This window comes from Homarus americanus, unplaced genomic scaffold (assembly GCF_018991925.1).
Source record: "Homarus americanus isolate GMGI-L3 unplaced genomic scaffold, GMGI_Hamer_2.0 scaffold8584, whole genome shotgun sequence".
NCBI lineage: Eukaryota > Metazoa > Arthropoda > Malacostraca > Decapoda > Nephropidae > Homarus > Homarus americanus.
Window position 1 is genome coordinate 488,052 of NW_024734687.1, and position 19,682 is coordinate 507,733.

The 19,682-nt window shown below is 45.7% G+C and overlaps 1 protein-coding gene across 9 annotated transcripts in view; it reads left to right on the top strand.

Annotated features, from left to right (window-relative positions):
* Nucleotides 1-19,682, top strand: part of LOC121870469 — a 70,118-nt gene that overhangs the window by 42,963 nt on the left and 7,473 nt on the right. For 7 of the 9 annotated variants that reach the window (XR_006089711.1, XR_006089710.1, XM_042372303.1 and 4 more), the window contains 5 exons: nucleotides 8,890-9,060; nucleotides 13,341-13,436; nucleotides 13,725-13,904; nucleotides 14,053-15,166; nucleotides 16,757-17,013. Coding sequence is in view for 7 of the 9 variants with exons in the window: in XM_042372303.1 (XP_042228237.1) it covers nucleotides 8,983-9,060; nucleotides 13,341-13,436; nucleotides 13,725-13,904; nucleotides 14,053-15,166; nucleotides 16,757-17,013 (1,725 nt within the window). In the remaining 2 variants the exon portion in view is untranslated. Of the gene's footprint in view, nucleotides 1-1,533; nucleotides 2,206-2,236; nucleotides 2,624-8,889; nucleotides 9,061-13,340; nucleotides 13,437-13,724; nucleotides 13,905-14,052; nucleotides 15,167-16,756; nucleotides 17,014-19,682 lie in introns of those variants that run through there. The other 2 variants (XM_042372305.1, XM_042372304.1) reach the window with 2 other exon arrangements.

Sequence of the window (19,682 nt, forward strand, 5' to 3'; positions counted from 1 at the left end):
CCGGTGTGAGACCTCGACACCCCTCCTCCCTCCCTTCCCCGGTGTGAGACCTCGACACCCCTCCTCCCTCCCTTCCTTCCTTCCTCCCTTCCCCGGTGTGAGACCTCGACACCCCTCCTCCCTCCCTTCCTTCCTTCCTCCCTTCCCGGTGTGAGACCTCGACACCCTCCTTCCTTCCTCCTCCTCCCTTCCCTCCCGTCCTCCCTTCCCCGGTGTGAGACCTCGACACCCCTCCTCCCTCCCTTCCTTCCTCCCTTCCCCGGTGTGAGACCTCGACACCCCCTCCCTCCCTCATACGGAGTACTGGGGAGGTACAGCGCCTCACCTTCATCGTTTTCAAAAGAGTTTCACAGGAGCCTTCACCAGCCTTGTCTCTCCTCCCTCGCTGTGTATTGTGTAATCTTTGAGAGAAGATCATCCTTTAGTTGTAGGTCTTACATGCCCTGTGGTAGTGTGTGTGTTCTGCCGTCCTTCGTGTCGTGTCCTTACCCTAAAGCGTCCTTACCTCGTCTCACCCACCCCCACCCCAGACCAAAACACCAACATTGTCGACTTTAACAGAAGGAAACAAACTCGAGTAACATTATAACTCCCTAAACAATTGTCCGGAGGAACTGTATGTTTACACCTTCCACACTTCTGGTCCTGGGAGAAAACTCAGTGTTATCCGGTCATCATGATACTGAGTGCCACCCTGGACGGTACTCTGATACTGAGTGCCACCCTGGACGGTACTCTGATACTGAGTGCCACCCTGGACGGTACTCTGATACTGAGTGCCACCCTGGACGGTACTCTGATACTGAGTGCCACCCTGGAGGTACTCTGATACTGAGTGCCACCCTGGACGGTACTCTGATACTGAGTGCCACCCTGGACGGTACTCTGATACTGAGTGCCACCCTGGACGGTACTCTGATACTGAGTGCCACCCTGGACGGTACAGTACTGTGTTATTCTGTGCTCATCTTAAAGGAGATCTTTCCCTTGAACACAATCAGTCAGACACAACACCATCACCTCGGCCAGTCGACAGCCAGAGCCAATGAACAACTAGTAAGGAAAGTGACACCTGTGTTGTGTACTGAAACATCGGTACGTACGGAGGCAGCTTAACTGGCACTACACTCGACTGCCTTCACTTCCCCAATTGTAAAGTAAGGTGTTCATTTACAGCTGGTCAGTCTGGGAGGCCTCGGTATCGAACAAGTGAATCTTAGGACAGGAGGCGAGCGCCGTATCCATTTGGTCACCCGTATGTCGTGTTGATTCATAAAGAAGTAAAGAGTTGTCTCATTCCTGTTGGCTCCTGTTCAGTATATCACAACTTCACTACTTCACTACTCCACTACGTCACTAGTTCATTACTTCACTACTCCACTGCGCCACTAGTTTGTTACTTCACTACTCCACTGCGCCACTAGTTCATTACTTCACTACTAGTAACATCATCTCCATTACTTCAATCAAATCTATCACACCAGTCTAACAATCTGTCAACTACACCACAACACACACCAGTCCACACAGAGGGCAGCACTGACGTTGGCTGCCACAGTGTTCAGTGCTCAGCTCTTATAATGTGTTATCGCGGTGTTTGTGTGGCGGCTGTGGTGCTGTGGTTGAGACTAGTGGTGCAGGAACATTCAGTGACCAGCTGTGTAAAGTGCGGTGTTTATAGCTAGTGTTAGTGATCAGTGACGAGAGAATCTTGTACAGTTTCCTCTTGAATAATCACGTCCGGAACCGATTTTTGTGTATGCCCGTTTTACTCGGACATTCATGACCCTTATGGATACAGTGATCTAAGGTCCAAATGGCTCCTTTTCACCAGTTGATATGAGAGCCCAGACTTTGTTGACATTCCTGGCTTTAACTATGTAACTACCACTAGTTACCTCATTCGTCCGTTACTCGTTGGGCGACACAGAGGCAACACTGTGTGGGTGTATTGTTGGCGGTGTACTAGTGTGTGTGCTGTACAGTAGGTGTAGATACGCGTACCTCTCGAGCTTCCCTGTACAGTACCTGCCTCGCCCCGGACAAGAGTCTTCGCGGTACTGGGCGAGTCACAGCTCACCTGCTGAGTCGCTACCCCTGACTATCTGCTCTAGAATATCTTCACCTCCAGGGATCAGTTGACTTTACTGAAGAAGTGGCCACAGTGGCAGTTGTCGGTGAGGTGTTCGTCTTCTCCGTCAACAGGTAAACCCCCACAACTTCTCCACGTCCTCCTCCACCTCCTCCTTCACGTCCTCCTCCACAACCTCTCAGGGACTTCCTGCCTCTGTCGGCTATACAACACTCAGGGCTACACTATGCCTGGAGCCATTACCTGTAAGTGTGAGACCCGCCACCACCTGATCTCCAGTACAGTTTGCCATCGGATTCTTCCCTGAACTATCCTCCTCTCACTCCGCTACCGCCAGCAGGAGTAACAACCAACAACCAGCTGTTAACTTGGTCACCATTCATCCACGTTATCTCGCCTCACTGGGCCTTACATGCACCCGAAGTAGATGCCAGGGAGATACTGTATGGCGCCTGGACTGTTCGACCGACTAAACGATCCCCCGACGCGAGGAAGAGGAAGTTTCCCTCTCCTCTGTTTCAGACCCGCGAGGTGAGTGACCCACACACCGCCCCCTGCACTAGATTTGGTACACTTCCTCCTCCAGCTCCTGCCCTCACGTTTACCGTGGCAGAGAGGTTCCTGAACTCTTCCTAACTATACCCACAATATACACCAGTTTACCATACACTAACTGTACCCACAACACAAATATCTCCCTACCAAACCCAGGAAAAATTCGAGTTGGTTTGCGATATTTTTTGCTCAATCAAAACATGGCTGTACCCCGCCGTCACGCCTTCCTCATCCTCCGTCAGGTCCGACAGTCTCCATTATATAAAGTGAAAGTAAAACAACAAGCGCGTGAAATAGATACCCCCTCCCCCCTCACACCATTCCAAAACAACATAAAACACACTGAAAAATGTTCGTTTGTACCCTTAGGATTTAACGCCGGGCAGAGTGCGTTTAAAGAATTTCCATACGTAACACTGAGCCGAGGCGAGATTCTCCACTTGTTTAGGCCGCTATTATCCTCGTTGATGCTGTGGGCGTCTGTCTCACGAGCGCTGGAAAAGTTAAGCAGGAGTATCTGAGATGTTTGTTGATAGATGGCAGGGAGGTATTGTCTGTGTTGAGTATTTTTAACTTGTAGGGAAAAAATTATGAATCTTTTACGCCAGGTCTTCCTCCAGCTCTCAGTAACCCGTAGGCATTTACCGCTGCCTCAACAACCTTTCTCCAAAATACTTTCTCACTGACTATCCCCCCAACTGGTGAGAGCAGCGTAAAGGTCCTCTCCGTTCCTTCTCTTCACCCTCACAAAAATACCTCAGACACCACCTTGTGTCAGAGGAGCGAGACCAATCCTGTTAGAGGGACTCGTTTGCCTCCCTCTCCTCTCTCCTTACCTCTCTTAGCGCCCCGTAATGAGAGACTCACCCTCTCCCTCCCCTACTGCCACTACTACTACGGCTACTCTCTCTCTCTCTCTCTCTCTCTCTCTCTCTCTCTCTCTCTCTCTCCCAGGCATCACGCTGTGCTTTCACATGGACGATGAGCGAACGTTTCCTTCCGCCGATACTCGCTGCTGGAGAAAGAGAAAACAAGAGCAGATAAAGAGAGACGAATAAAGAGATAATTTGTACTTGCCCCTTCCTCCCACTCCCTCCCTCCCTCCTTGCTACCCTCTCTTTCACCATTCCACTCTTCCTTCCTTCCTTCCTGACTCCCTCCTTCCCTGCTATCCACCCTCCATCTCTTCACCATCACCACCGCCGCCATCGCCTCCTACAGACAGTGGCTGGGTGCAAGAGTTACCTAACTTTTCAGAGACTCTTGAGTGATTTCTGTATTGTTGCTTTTGAACGGAAATGTATTTGTGACGTACCGGCCCTTACCCACGAGAAGAACGACGGCGTCTCGTTCAGATTTCAGATAGATTTAAGAGTTTTTTTATTACTTAGTTGAGTGCCGCCTGCTTATGGGTTTCCTTACAACACACACACACACTGTCGACGATGATTATGTGATGGCCTTCCTTCCTTCCACCACCTAAGACTTGAGTAAGGGTGTCTCTAACAAGGCATTTAACACCATCTACTACCCAGAACTTACATTACTGCCCTAAACCGATTTAACCATCCCTCCTCATGCAATATAAACCCTTATGTAGTATAAACAGTAAAGTCTTGTTAGTTGTATATCACAGTAATGCCCCGCGGCGGATTGTATAAATTTACGCTCGTAATGTCCGGAAGCTTTGGTTGGTATAACGCTAAATAAATAGAGGAGAACGAAACAGAGAGAGAGGTTAGGGTAAACTATCTTATAATATCTGTATAAGCGTGGGAATGTATCGCTCGGTTCATCTATATACATCGTTACAGGTGTTACAGGTAGACATAGTGCCAATTACCTGTATTTAATGGCACCTGGTATCCTACCTCGCCATCAGTCCAAATTATACTAACAGTCGTATCTATCAGTAAACTATTTTTTGTTATCACTGAAAAACTGGAAATTCCTGGATGATTTACGTAAGGCTGTTAAACACTGAGGTAGTTACGAGTTCAATAGATCACGCCTTTTGTAAATACAGAGGATTCTTTTTGTGTCCACCAGGTCGGGGAAAACGAACCGTGTGTTTCCTATCTTACATAAACATTAAATCACTGTGGGAAAACGATCCTGAGGTGAATTTGTCTTGTTTCTTTTGTTCATGTTCATGTGATCTGAATCTGTATTATGTGATGTTTTAGTGTGATTCAGCAGTTGGGTTAGGTTAGGAGGGAGAGAAGGAGGTAAGGAATAAGAGAGGAAGTAAGTAAGAGAGGTAAGGAAGGAAGGAGGAGGGAGAGAGGAAGGAGAGAGAGTTGCAACACTTTACATAAACTGTAGAATTTACGTTTTTGGTCCATTGTTAGTGTTATGAGTTATGGGCCGGTGGAGAGAGAGAGAGAGAGAGAGAGAGAGAGAGAGAGAGAGAGAGAGAGAGAGAGAGAGAGAGAGACGAGTTACTCTGTGTCGTCCTCGTGTGTATTCGTCACTCATAAAAGTCCCCAAAACAAGACGAATCTTGAGTAGCTGAAAAAATAAATTGTAGACACAGACACACACACACACACACACAGACACACACACACACACACACACAGACACACACACAGACACACACAACAGGTTGAACTTGCCGACGCTCCACATCGACCATGTCTGGGTGGTCCGGGAGACCTTGAGTCTGTGTCCCTGAAATATCAAGTAGCAGCGGGAAAAGGCGCATCCTTTCCCCCCCAGGGCTCCTCCAGGGCTCCCTCAGGGCTCCCCCAGGGCTTACCCCAGGGCTCCCCCCAGGGTTCCCCAGGGCTCCTCCAGGGCTCCCCCAGGGCTCCTCCAGGGCTCCCGAGACATCCATAGAAGGGATATTATCCCTCGGTCACCCTCTGTGACGACCCTAAACTACACCATCTGGTAAGGGCTTCTTGTGGCCCTCCTTTGTTCAGCAAGTGAGACCCTGAAACATCACAGTAGTTTGTGAAAACTTGCTCGGCGCCACACACCAGGGGCCCGCCAGGGTTCCCAAGGGTCCCCCAACTTTGCCACAACTTCAGTAAGGAGGATGGCCGTCCTGTTAGTAAAGGAACCGCCACCATCAGGGGTCCCTTGGGCCCCCTGCCACAGGTCTTACCCAGCCAGCACCTGCCTCCCCACCACCAGTAAGGAGTGTCAGCTGAGAGAAGTGCTCCTCACTCTCTTAGTTGAGGCAGCAGCTGTAAGGTGTGCCCCTGATGCTCACAACAATGGAAGTGTCTCATATACTGCCAAGATCTAAGTGGTGTTCCTCCATAACCTTAACGGACACCTTGAGAGAGACTGTCTAACTCTCTGAAAACGTTTACAAAGTTGAAAGAGTTTCTTCGAGTCTCTACTGGTAATTATTAAAAAGATAAAAATAAATGAATAGATAATCATTTACATACAGTACAGGACATTCAGAAGTACATTATCTGTATGATGCATCCATCTCGCCTTCCACCTTGGTGAGGCGGCATGCTGAGGTCAACACACAAATCATCTTGCTACAGTACTCCTTCTGTTGACTGTATGTGTCAGACCTTGGGTACAAGTCTATCGGTTGTTGCTGACTATCCTCCACGGCGTAACACAATGACGGCGGCACAACAAAATATCCAACGAGACTGTCTGGCGCCCCCCCCCCCCTCCCCAAAAAAGAAAACACTAACACAAAAGAATATGATGAAGGATTTTCTCGTCCATGGCAAAGTTGTGTAGACTCAGTGGGTCGAGGAGAGCGGCCACCACCACACACTCCCAGGGCCGGACATTGTGTGTGTCTTCCGCCATCTGTGTCTGTAGGAGGACACCTCGTATTATTGGGCACCTGCTGGGGGAACTGACGTCGACTCTCAGTCCATGTATAGTGGTGGAGAATGAGAGAGAAACTAGACCAGAGGGAGAGGAGAAGAGGGAGAGGAGAGGAGGAGAGGAGAGAGTGTTGACGTTATCTCAGGACTTGCCTCACCTTATTCCTCACTTTATATGAATTTTCTCTTCACAAAATTTGCTTCACTTGTCTCTATTACATCGACATCTGAACTACCACACATTACCCCTAACCATCTCAACTATCCACACATTACCCCTAACCATCTCAACTATCCACACATTACCCCTAACCATCTCAACTATCCACACATTACCCCTAACCATCTCAACTATCCACACATTACCCCTAACCATCTCAACTATCCACACATTACCCCTAACCATCTCAACTATCCACACATTACCCCTAACCATCTCAACTATCCACACATTACCCCTAACCATCTCAACTATCCACACATTACCCCTAACCATCTCAACTATCCACACATTACCCCTAACCATCTCAACTATCCACACATTACCCCTAACCATCTCAACTATCCACACATTACCCCTAACCATCTCAACTATCCACACATTACCCATGTTTTAGTGTCTACCCTCCGTGTTACCTCCCATATTTGTTGGTTCTGGTGTTTGTGGTGTAAGCGACCCAAACAATGTTCTCAACTCGCATGGCGTTGGTGTGTTATGGGTATATTTAACATTCTAGGCATAGTTATAGTCTCTTTATCTATTCAACTATTGTAAGATATAATCAGTATTATTTTCTAACTCTATAATTTCCCTATAATCTCGAATGACTTGGGTTTTTTTTTTTAGTTTTAAGTCTAATTTTGTAGTTATGTAGATTCTAAATTTGTTTTTTTTGTGCATCTATGTTGTATTTTGTTCGTATTTTGTACTTTATATTATGTAGAGGGTCTTGCATCTTTAAGCCTGGGACAGTATTAAGATAACAGAGTAGCTGACATATTATCACCAACTAAAGATTAACAGTATAATCCCTTTACTCACAGTGTGTTCTTATAAATAAATAACAGAAACCTCTCTCTCTCTCTCTCTCTCTCTCTCTCTCTCTCTCTCTCTCTCTCTCTCTCTCTCTCTCTCTCTCTCTCTCTCTCTCTCTCTCTCTCTCTCTCTCTCTCTCTCTCTCTCTCTCTGCCAAACCCCCAATTCAATTTACATAAGCAGTTTACGGCATCTCAGAACTCAGATAAATCAATGTTCATTTTAAAATCATCTTCGGTCGTCGTCTGAAGTTCTCTTCTCTGAGGCTCTTGAGACTATTAGACTCAGCTCTGTCAAGTCTCCTAAGAGTCTTCTTGACTGGCTGAGAACACACACAAGAGACCTCCCATTGAAGATGCGATCAAATAACCACAAAAACATCATACCGAATCCACACACATAACAATTCTCCATTAAAATCCACACTGTGATCCATGATTTACCCCCACAAGGATATGTTAGATTACCTCTGAGTTGATGAGTCCCACATAACCTGGGCGGCAACTAACGGGTTAATTACTCTTAAGTTTACAGGTGATTAGGACGATATATCCAGTTTGTGAGAGATGGGAGTTGGTTAATTATAATGTGATATCGTTCTATCTCTAGTCTACTAAGATGTCAGATATCAGGTGGGTTTTAATTAATGACGTCATAGGTTCGGGTTCGGGTTCAGAATGGTTCATTTGTAATTGAAGATCCGGAACTTGGGTGTAAGTTCATGGAGACAGACAGACAGACAGACAGACAGACAGACTCATCCCTATATCCTTATGAGACTCGACTCCCTCATACTCACAAGACTCACACTGGGAAATCTCTACTGTATGAGTGTATGAGGTGAGCGTGTTGACTCATCCATCTCAACATCACCAATGCCTTATAGTCACTCAACGCCTAACTTGTTTTTATTTCTCTACGTTTCCTCTACAGTTGTCAACCCTCACTCTACATTAACTTAAGGCTGAGGGAGGAGAGGACAGTTCTGACATGATGACGTATTAGAGATAACACTTAATAACTTAGAGAAATGATATATAAAGTGATGATAAGAACTGTGTGTGTGACCGTGTTCCCCGCCCAGGTATACAGGGAACAGAGTCTAGCTTAGTTCTGGGTTGTGTTATTGTTGCTGCTACACTTGAGAGGAACACCCTGACCAGAGGCACAGTGTGTGACGCCTGGTGTGTGTCCTGACCAGAGGCACAGTGTGTGTGTGTGACGCCTGGTGTGTGTCCTGACCAGAGGCACAGTGTGTGTGTGTGACGCCTGGTGTGTGTCCTGCCCAGAGGCACAGTGTGTGTGTGACGCCTGGTGTGTCTTAAAGAGAGAGGGAGCGCGTTCACCCTCCACCAGACAACCACTGTAACTAACCCTGATGTTCTTTCCTCCAACAGCACAGCGGGCGTGGGAGCAGCAGAGGGCGTGTGGGCGTGGTCGGTGGGCGTGCGTCATGAGGGCGGTGCCCGCAGCCTGCCCTGAGCCCGGTCATGTCCTCCAGTACCCGGCACGGCCCTGACCCGGGCCCAGCACTCATCCGCATCAGCCCCACACGGATACACACGCAGGTACTGTCAAGTCTGTTCCATCCACCAACTAGGGTAGTAAAGCGCCAGTACAAGCGAACGTTTGTCTAGACTCACTTTCATCAGCGAATCATCAGTCAGGCCGCCAGGCGCTGTTGACTGTTCGTGCTGGCGATGTTGTTATGGTATGATGAGTCTATACAGGTCACACCTTGTGCCACACACCACACTCACTATACATCCAAGGACTTCACCATAAGCCTCTGTATATACCTGGTCAACACTCGGCTCACATCACTGCCCACACAAGAGTTGGAAAACAATACTGTTATTATTTACACCCAAGTGATCATGGACAGCACTTGAGGGGAATACTGGCAAAATTATACAGTGTGTGTGTGTGTGTGTGTGTGTGTGTGTGTGTGTGTGTGTGGTCTGAACATACAAACTAAATTAACACCTGTTCAGAATAATTGATAAACACAACAAACAAACACAATTTTATACAATACAACAGCGTCGAATTTAGATTATTTTTCATCGTAAATAAACACAAGTGAACATAACTTTTTAATCTGGTATATAAAATCATGTGTTTGTTCACCATAACATTTTATCAGGGTCATGTTGTTGTTCTTCAGTATAACTGTGTTATACAGGAGTGAAATTAACAAACTGTCCAGGTTACATAACAGAGAAGATTCACTACACCACAACCCACCATAATACTCTTAATTAATTCACTAAATAATTAATTAAACCAGACCACAATAGAATCAAGTAACAATAAAGCCACTCTAGTTACCATAAAGGGACACAGTAGCCCCATTAATGTCAACAAACTGTAGTGAAGATTTACCAAGCTGCGCCACAATACTACTGTACACCAGTCAGGCCAATCCAAAACACCTTCACAGTCTCCCACGTCATGCGCCAACACGGTTCTGATGGCGATAAATTCTCACAGTGCGCCATTAACGTCGATCTCCTGCACTGAAGTCTTATTGTGCCATAGTAGACACACACACCCGGTGAATGTAATTAATCCCGGTGAAAATAATTGATATCTGTGCACGTAATTTGTCTCCATGCACGTATTTTTTACCTCGGTGCACGTAATTATTTAGATATCTAGAGTTAGTGACAGAGGAGACACTTCAATACTACTGTACTGTTCTCCCTTAGTGTTATTCTCACAATATTTAATTACCCTTAATGGTACAAAGTGATTAAAGGTTGTAATTAATCGAATGTCTCTTACTGTTTGTGGTCATTGTGGCTCTGTAATGTACTCCATCACCCTGCACCACAATACCTACACCCTGCACCACAATACTTCATCACCCTGCACTACTCTACCCTCACCACCTCCGGGAGTATCTCAAACAATAACTCGGGTACACTATATGCTGGACTAAACTGTACGTCAGCTCCACTTGAGGTCTTGACAACACCAACACACGCCGCTGCCTCTGAGGGTGCTGCTGAAGTGAAAGCCTTCCACCGGCCTGGGACGTTGACCTTACATACTGCAACACAACACAGGTACCGATCCTGTAGGCTGACTACTACCAATAGTTATCCGGAAGTTACAAAACATACGACAGTCTGTGTGATGAAGCTAACGAGAATTGCTCTAACATCACAAATATATAATTGGTTCTCATCAAAATACAAGAGAAGACTATTTCCTGTCTGGAGGTGGAGTAACTATCAGGATAACGGGAAACCCCAACAAATTACAGTGGACTGCCCACAACGAGAGGCCTCACAGGGCAATGAACCGCCTCCATCACCCCCTCCCTCTGAGACCCTTACTGGGGGGCTGGAGGCGCCACGATGGGGGCGACAATAACTGTTTCTCTCGGGGAAACAATGACTCATTACACCCAAGAGACAGACAGCCAACTCCTGTATATAATCCGTCAGTTAATGAGGTGTTAGTACGGACAAGAAGATAAGAGAGTCTTGATTACCAGACTTATGTAAGACTTAGAGCCTCTACAGTCACTGATGCCAGGAAGTAAACAGAGCTTTGTGTTAGGTGTAGAGGATCTTGGCCAGCTGTGTGAGAGTACCGGGTGGGTGACACTGCTTATTTTTCCTTGCCTGAATCAATTAAATATACTCTGTAGTGTCTTAGTGGCGACCTTCTATTATAAACTGCTACTCTACAAAATATCCTTCCCGCCCCGGTGAGTGGTGATGGCAGCACTGAGCCGCACATAAGAGAGGTGTACTGTACAAGCACCATCAGCGCCTACGGTTCTCCCTCCTCACAAGAAATCAATACATCTTGTGTGGTAAAGTCAGAGGACCAACTTGGCTTTAACGAAGACTTTTTAAACTTCCCATTTCCATCTGGCCAACTTCCTACTAACTTAACACAACCATAAACTGTAGCCTTCTATCTAACCTGTAGCTGTAGACTATAGTGAAGAAGTCATTCCCTTTAACAACCACACACATACACACACTACAGAAAAATTCCTTCACTCCATCTCAGTCAGTGTTTCAGTTTCAGGTAATCAAGCATCAAACTTTCCCAATCATTACTATAAAAAACATTTCCCATTAAAAATATCCAACTTGTTTACATACGATACTGGTTAACAAACTAACAACAAAACAACAAACTAACCATCTTCTTTTATTCTTTTCTGGTTTTTGTTTAAAGTTAAATATTTGGTTTAGTTTTGGTTTACATTGTACAGGTGAGAACGAGCGTCAGTGATTATAAATAAGAAAATAGATAACTATTGATTGCTCGCCTTCCTCCCCCTCCACACCCCCCACCACGTCACACCCCTTTCCATCTTTCCCATCCTACCCCCCCCCTTGCTCCTCCCCCCCCCCTCATCTCCCCCAAAGCAAAAACAAAGAATTGGAATAAAAATAAATTGTAAAAGAAAAAAAAATAATGGTAGGAGATAACGAAGGAAGATAATGGTAGGAGACGTGGAGAAAGTTGAGAGGTAATGTGGGAGGAAGTTCTAGTGAGAGGTAATAGTGAAAGTTGAAATGAGAGGGAATAGTGAGAGTTAAAGTGAAAGATTATAGTGAAAGTCGCAATGGGAACTGATGAGAAAGATAGTGTAGAGAAATTATGGTGAAGGAGGGAAGGGTAGGAAGAAGGATGGGGGGAGTGAATGAGGGGATAGAGAGGAGGAGGAAGGAAGGGAGAGAAAAAAAGGAGGGAAGGAATGTGAGAGGGATGAAAGGAAGGAAGAAGAGAGGGATGGAGGTAATATTGGAAGGTAAATATAAAGGGTGAAGGAAGGACCAGCCAGAAGCCTAGAGTCCATAAACAATAATAGGAATCTTGAGTACATAAACAGTGAGAGAGGAAATGGCTGAGCACTTATGGTGAGAGGGAAAGAGGAGACCCATCCCCCCCCCTCTCCACCTCCCCAATAAACTGAGGAAGCTTTTAGTGAGGGTGGTAAGGTAAGTGTGGCCCAGGGGAGAGGAACCTTACCTGTGTTTTATTTATTTATTTTTATTCACCTGTCTTAAGTTAACAATACTGGTTTATAGTTGTGTTTTTTACTCAATGGGTTTATGTGACTCGGGAAGACAAGTAAGGTTGAGAACAGGTTTAATGTAGTGTTTCTGTGGGTAGAGGATTCTGTATGGGTTTTGCTGCTTCGCTACACTCACTCACTCAGGTGTTCTGTGGAAATGCAGGTGCTAAGGGATTATTTTATCATCCCTCTCACCTTAATGTTTACACTAATTACATTTCAAAATACGCTACACAACATTACACGACACTACATCCACTACACAACACTACACCCACTGCACGACACTACATCCACTGCACGACACTACACCCACTACACGACACTACACCCACTGCACGACACTACATCCACTACACAACACTACACCCACTACACAACACTACACCCACACAACACTATCCACTAAGACTACACCCACTGCACGACATTACACCCACTACACAACACTACATCCACTACACAACACTACACCCACTGCACGACACTACATCCACTACACAACACTACACCCACTGCACGACACTACATCCACTGCACGACACTACACCCACTACACGACACTACACCCACTGCACGACACTACATCCACTACACAACACTACACCCACTACACAACACTACACCCACTACACAAGTTCTCCTCTACAATATAATTCTCAAGAAAACTGACAATATGTAAACAAACACAATAACATACTAATAATCAGAATCAATTTATCATTTAATAGTGAAGGTAACACTGTTTCCATGTCACAACAATATGGTGACCTAACATGACCTTTGACCCTCCCTCAGGTAACGCAGACGGTGAGGTACAGGCCCGTGAGGTCACTGCTTCTACTGGGTCTTCTCGTCATCGTCTCTCTCTTCGTCCTCTTCACGCTCTCACAGGTCAGTTCTACAGGTCACAGTCATCACAGGTTAGTCATTACAGGTCACCGTCATTATTGTTCACAGGCATGACAGGTGAGTCCTCATGCAGGTCAGAGTTATCTTAGGTCAGTCATTATAAGTCACACTCATCACAGGTCAGGGTCAGGGGACTGAGGTTAGGATATTATAAGGACACACGTGCCATTTGACACCTGTTATAATGATGTGTTTACCTGACAGATGTTACCCCCCCCCCCTCTCCTCCCTTCATGCATAACCACATCATCAACATCTCTCTACCAACAGATGGCGGTGGTGCAGCACACTATGATGGCGCAGCTGGATACAGGCCGGGTAGGTGGTACGGGCGTGGGTGGCGGGGGCGGTGGTGGGCGGGCGAGCAAAGTGTCTCACAAACCTTGGAGGAGTCAGTTTAATCAGTTCAAGATCGAACCTTTACTGATCCGCAACGCACCATCTGTCGAGGTAAGCAAGGAGGGTCTTACCTGGCTCTTTCTACCTGGCTGTGTGTTGATAGACAGACAGACATATATTCAGTAAATTCTTTGTACAATGCTTCTGATAAAAAAAAATATGTTTTGTCTGACTTAACTGAAATGATCACTTTCCTCAGGTCAACACGGCGCTGGCAGCCAATCGCCGGCGTGCTAGTCAACTGGCTGCCATCATCGTCCGTAATTCCCTCCTCGTCACGCACTCCGCCCACTATAATCACTCCACCCACTATAATCACTCCACCCACATCACCGCCCATTCTACTGGTGATCACGCACCTCCGCCCTCCTCCTCCTCCCCCCACACCACACGGCCTCCACTCCTTGACCCTCACGCCCACACAACCACCACCCACGACACTCACGCCCACACAACCACCACCCACGACACTCACTCCTCCCATAACCCAACACACACAACACCTGCTTCCAGTCACCCCACCCAATCAGCTTCCAAGCCCCGTCTAAGGGTCGTTATCCCGCCAACAAGAAGAGTAGTGTCCTCGAGTGTCCTGAAGAAGACTGGTGGTGGAGGAGAACCAACTACGGCAGAGAGAAAGAGAGTCAGAGAACCTCACACAACGAGTGGAGAGAAAGCATCTCTCAGTACAGACACAGAGAGAGGCACTGTAGGTGACGGGAGGAGGAACAGTGCAGGTAGACGAGGCAGTGATAGTGTTATTAAGTTAAAAGACAGTAATGACAGTGTGAGAAGACGTTTCCTTAGCAAGATAACATGTGACAGTGGTGACAGTGAGTGTGATAACAGTGTCCGTGTTTCCCAGAGTGTTATATGGGACGCTACACATCCCCGCCCGCCCGTACATACTAGCAGCCACCCTGATAATAATAACGACTTCATCACACTCGTCGAGAGAACCCGCTCGGGCACGAAGGCCACGACACACGAGGCGGAACCGAATAACAAACGATTTAAAATAAGTCACATAATACGAGAGGAAGAGCCCGACAGTGATAATAACAAAATGGACAATAAGACCTCTGATGTGTTAGCGACAGAATTTAGTGAAGCGGAGAAGGATTTCGAGCCTCTGTACCTCCGAGAAGATGACGACTACGACCTCATAGATAGTGAGGCCACCACCATCTCGACCTCGCCTGTGGCTCAACAAGTCAAGTCGACCTCCAAGACGAAGAAGACCAGAGTGTCTCACCTCAACGAAGAACAGCTGAGAAATTTGCCGCTGTGTCCTGAGATCCCACCCGGCCTATGTGAGTCTTATACTGTTATTGTGGAGTTACTGAAGATGCTTATGTACTGTGTGTTATGTCACGTAATTGTACTCAGTATACAATTATCGAGGAAGTAATTAGTAGCAACATGATTTTCACAACACCTTTTTCTCCACCGACAAAGTAAAATTGTTTGTGTATATTGTTGGCAGCTCAGGTGTGAGGAAGGAAACAGTATCATTTATCACTTCTCACAGACTGACACTTGACACGTGTTTTGCCTCATTTAACATGTCACTGTTAACATATTCATCTGTTGCAGGTGTTTTTTTTATTCGTTATTGCGTTAGTTACCTCACTGCCTACCTGTTTTTTTTAATTTTCAAGAGATTATTCCCCCAGTTTTGTATGAGGGATATTTATCACGTATAATATTTCGGGTTTTCTTCCTAAATGGCCTTAGAAAATATCCCCCAGGTAGTGCTCTTACTCCCACGCGTCAGTTTTCTGTTAATATGGACGGGTAACTGAAACAAATGTATCTACACTTAGAAATCTGGTTTTTCTCCTCGTTCAAGACATATGCCTGCCATTCCTTCTTACATAATGACCGTATATGATATTTTTTTACATTTTAATCTGAATTACATAGATGTTTGGCCCGCTTGGGGGTTGAATGGGAGGGGAAGGGATTAAGTGTACTGTATAATATTTAGCAGTTTAGCGTGAGAGTAGACAGGGCTCAGTGGTTTATCCTCCCCTGACGCCCTCATTCTCATTCTCCAAATTGTCTTCTCTCCTCTCCTCTTCCTACTCCACCTCCTCTTACCCTCTTGACCTCACACCGACCACCAGGGGGAAATCATCTTCGTTATTGAGGGTACGACAGCCTCCCTGCCACCCGGGCGGCTGTCACACACGCTACACCTCCACATTTCCTCTTCATCATTACCGAATCACTTACATTAGGAATCAGTTAATCCCATTATGTCTCACGTCTGTTTCCTAGATGAGAGAGAGAGAGAGAGAGAGAGAGAGAGAGAGAGAGAGAGAGAGAGAGTACTGTTCTTAAAACTTAGTTCAGTATCTACCTGTCAGACTCAGGAACTGTTTGACCATCTCACACTTCATCCACATCTGGCACCTTACCTCACACCTCCTCCATACCCTCCACCTTACCTCACATCTCATCCACACCCGGCACAACCCCATAGCCTTCACCATTGGCAGCTCGGCTTTAACAACAACACACACACACGCGCGTTGTTATCCTTGTTCTGTGTCTGTCATTTAAAAACTACGGTGGGATAACTTGTTTCCTTCCTGCTACCTCTCGGGCAATGTGAACGAGCCACATCACTGGTATTAAGGAGTGACTCAGAATACAACCACAATGTTTATCTTATTGGTAGTGGCAACAGTCTCCCTCAACGCTCAGTATAGAGGAGATATGGCCGTTAGATGCTGTTAGGTTAGGTAAGGGAGGTTAGGTTAGGTAAGGATGAGAAACAGCAATACAGTAGCACCAACCTCAACAGAAGTATAACAGTGATGCCAACACCAGCAGCACAATACGCCTGATAACCTAACCATTCCCTTCCTCCTTCTACTCACTCCCTGTACTTCCAGTGGGCCACCTGGACATCGATCTCGACCACCTAGAGAAGTTACAGTTGGAGGACGTGTTGTCTCAGCTCGACTGGGTGTCACCGGGCGGTAGATGGAGCCCCGTACAGGAACCAGAGACCCCGTGTTTACCCCGTCACAAGGTCGCCGTCGTCCTGCCATACAGAGACCGCCTCCACCACCTCATCATCCTCCTCAGCTGGCTTCACCCCATCCTGAGGCGACAACAGCTCGAGTACACCATCTACGTGGCCGAACAGGTTAGGTTAGGTGTTTGTTGGTGGTTAGGGTGAGTATTTTTGGCGCCTTATGTCACATATACAACAGCAAAACTTAGGTTCAGTTTGAAGGTGTCGGGAGCCTTTGTGTCAGGAGCCTTATGTGTCAGGAGCCTTATGTGTCAGGAGCCTTATGTGTCAGGAGGCTGTTGGTGCGTCACAACCACCTCTTTTCGCCACCAGGTAAATTGTCACTCAGGTAAAAGTAATTAACTTCTTTACTCATTAACATTTTAAATTACCTTTCAACCACAAGTTTATAATATGTAGCGACTTTCTGCACAACGTAAGTGTGTGTGTGTGTGTGCGTGTGTAAGTGTGTGTGTGTGTAGGACATTAATTATATATACCCCCACTGCTGAAGAGGAAGAGGCATAACTGTAGTAAATGGATAATAAGAAAACAGGCAATAAAAGAGATAGATTAGAATAAAGGAACGGTAGAGAACAGAGATAATGAGAAGAACAACAAGAACAAATTTAGTACATACATACATACACTCATACATACATACATATACATACATACATACATACATACACTCATACATACATACACTCATACATACATACATTCATACATACATATCAGTTCCTGTATTCTAGGATATAAAACACTGTACCTGGGGAGGGAGGAGAAGGGAGTGGTGTCCGAGTGTTTGTCAGGCAATTCAAAATATTTTTATTGCTATTTTTATCACTGAATAATATACGGTGGGGCGGAGACGAAAAGAATGACTGGTAAAAAGAGTACGGTTTTTGTGTACATTTTTTCCCCCTCAGCTGTTGGGAACTATGAGGTTGTCTCTCCCCTTTTCTGTCTCTCTTCCCTCTGTGTTTCTCTCTTCTCTGTCTCTCCCCTTTTCTGTCTCTCTTCCCTCTGTGTTTCTCTCTTCTCTGTCTCTCCCCTTTTCTGTCTCTCTTCCCTCTGTGTTTCTCTCTTCTCTGTCTCTCCCCTTTTCTGTCTCTCTTCCCTCTGTGTTTCTTTCTCTTCTCTGTCTCTCCCCTTTTCTGTCTCTCTTCCCTCTGTGTTTCTCTCTTCTCTGTCTCTCCCCTTTTCTGTCTCTCTTCCCTCTGTGTTTCTCTCTTCTCTGTCTCTCCCTTCCCGTCTCTCCAGTATGAAACAAACATATGCTAACTCTCGTGTAAAATCAAAATCTCGGTGAAATTACTCAAAGTTGTTGTTAAAAGTTGTAAAGTTTAACCAAAATAATCTCAAACTAACAAAAGTAAATATTCATTATGAAATCCTGACTTAGATTACGCCAGAATGACCTAACGTGACTATAGACGATAAAGAAATCCCATTTACATTATGAAAGATGTTATAAAGACACAGGTGGTTGGGTAGGTGTAGTGTTGTGGTGTCCGTCCTTGTGTGAGTGCAGTGGTCCTTGTGTATTGAGTGACCACGTATAGAAGAACTAGTGAGTGACCATGTGTAACTGAAGTAGATGGTCCGCCTGTATTGAGTGACCACACACACAAACTACCGCTCAGGTGACCCATATTGGGTAATTTAATATACTATACTTCAATTTCTCTGGGGCAGTAAAGATTAAAGGTTTATTTACATACTTGTATTAAAAAATTTCTTCAGAATTCTGTTAAAAAAATGCTAATTATTTTGGGTAGATATTTTGTAGAGAATAATGAGGCAAATATTTAAAGAGTACGTGAGACAGGTAAATGTTGGCCCACACCTTATATTGAACACTGTTAATTAAAGGTTTGTTAGCGTTTTATACATTATAGCTTGTAGGTAAAGGTAAAGTATTTAAGCCAAGGCTAAACAAGTGAACGTTTATCGGTTATGTAACACAGGTGTCAAGAAGTACACCTTTAAGAGTCTTGGTCTATTTAACTTGTAAATTTAATGGTACAATGTTTTGAGTTTAGATCAAGAATTGTTCGACGTGTGAGTTGGGTCCACGAGAGTCTGTCAGTCACTTATGTTGATGGTGGAGTGGAACACACTTGGTGAACGCTGGAGATACTGAACGCTGGAGCTAGTAGTGACCGCTGGAGCTAATAGTGAACGCTGGAGCTAATAGTGAACGCTGGAGCTAATAGTGAACGCTGGAGCTACTGTCAGCAGAGTGTGTCACCAACGGTCTCATTCCACTGTCCTCCTCAAAACACAGACACACCGAGAAGACTGACCCAAGTGACCTGTTTAGAATATTCATACGGTCACTTAGGGAACATTGTGGGATAAGAACTCTTATTAACTCTATGTAACACGCAAAGTTAAAGCACAAATTGTATAGAACTGGAGGGAGGAGGCAAGACTGGGTTGTTAAGTGCCGCTGACCGCCGTGCCATCTCCCCTTCTCTACACCCACTGAAGGACACACTAAACACGGGCAATTGATTTTAATTAGATGGATTCATATTTGTGAAGGAGAAGTGTACACATTGGCTTGTACACACTTGTAGATGAGTGTACATTATGGTAAAAAATACTCAATGGTTGTTGTAGATGCCTAGCTTGGCTGTTACTACCAGTGTCCTGTTGTGTTGTGTACGAGGTGGGAACACTGTCCTCTACTCCAGAACCTGTGTGTAAGTCTTTAATAAGTTAGTTGAGGACTTTGAGCAGCAAGGACGACAGGTAGTAATTGGAGGTGAGCAGGGCACTAATGTTAGCAA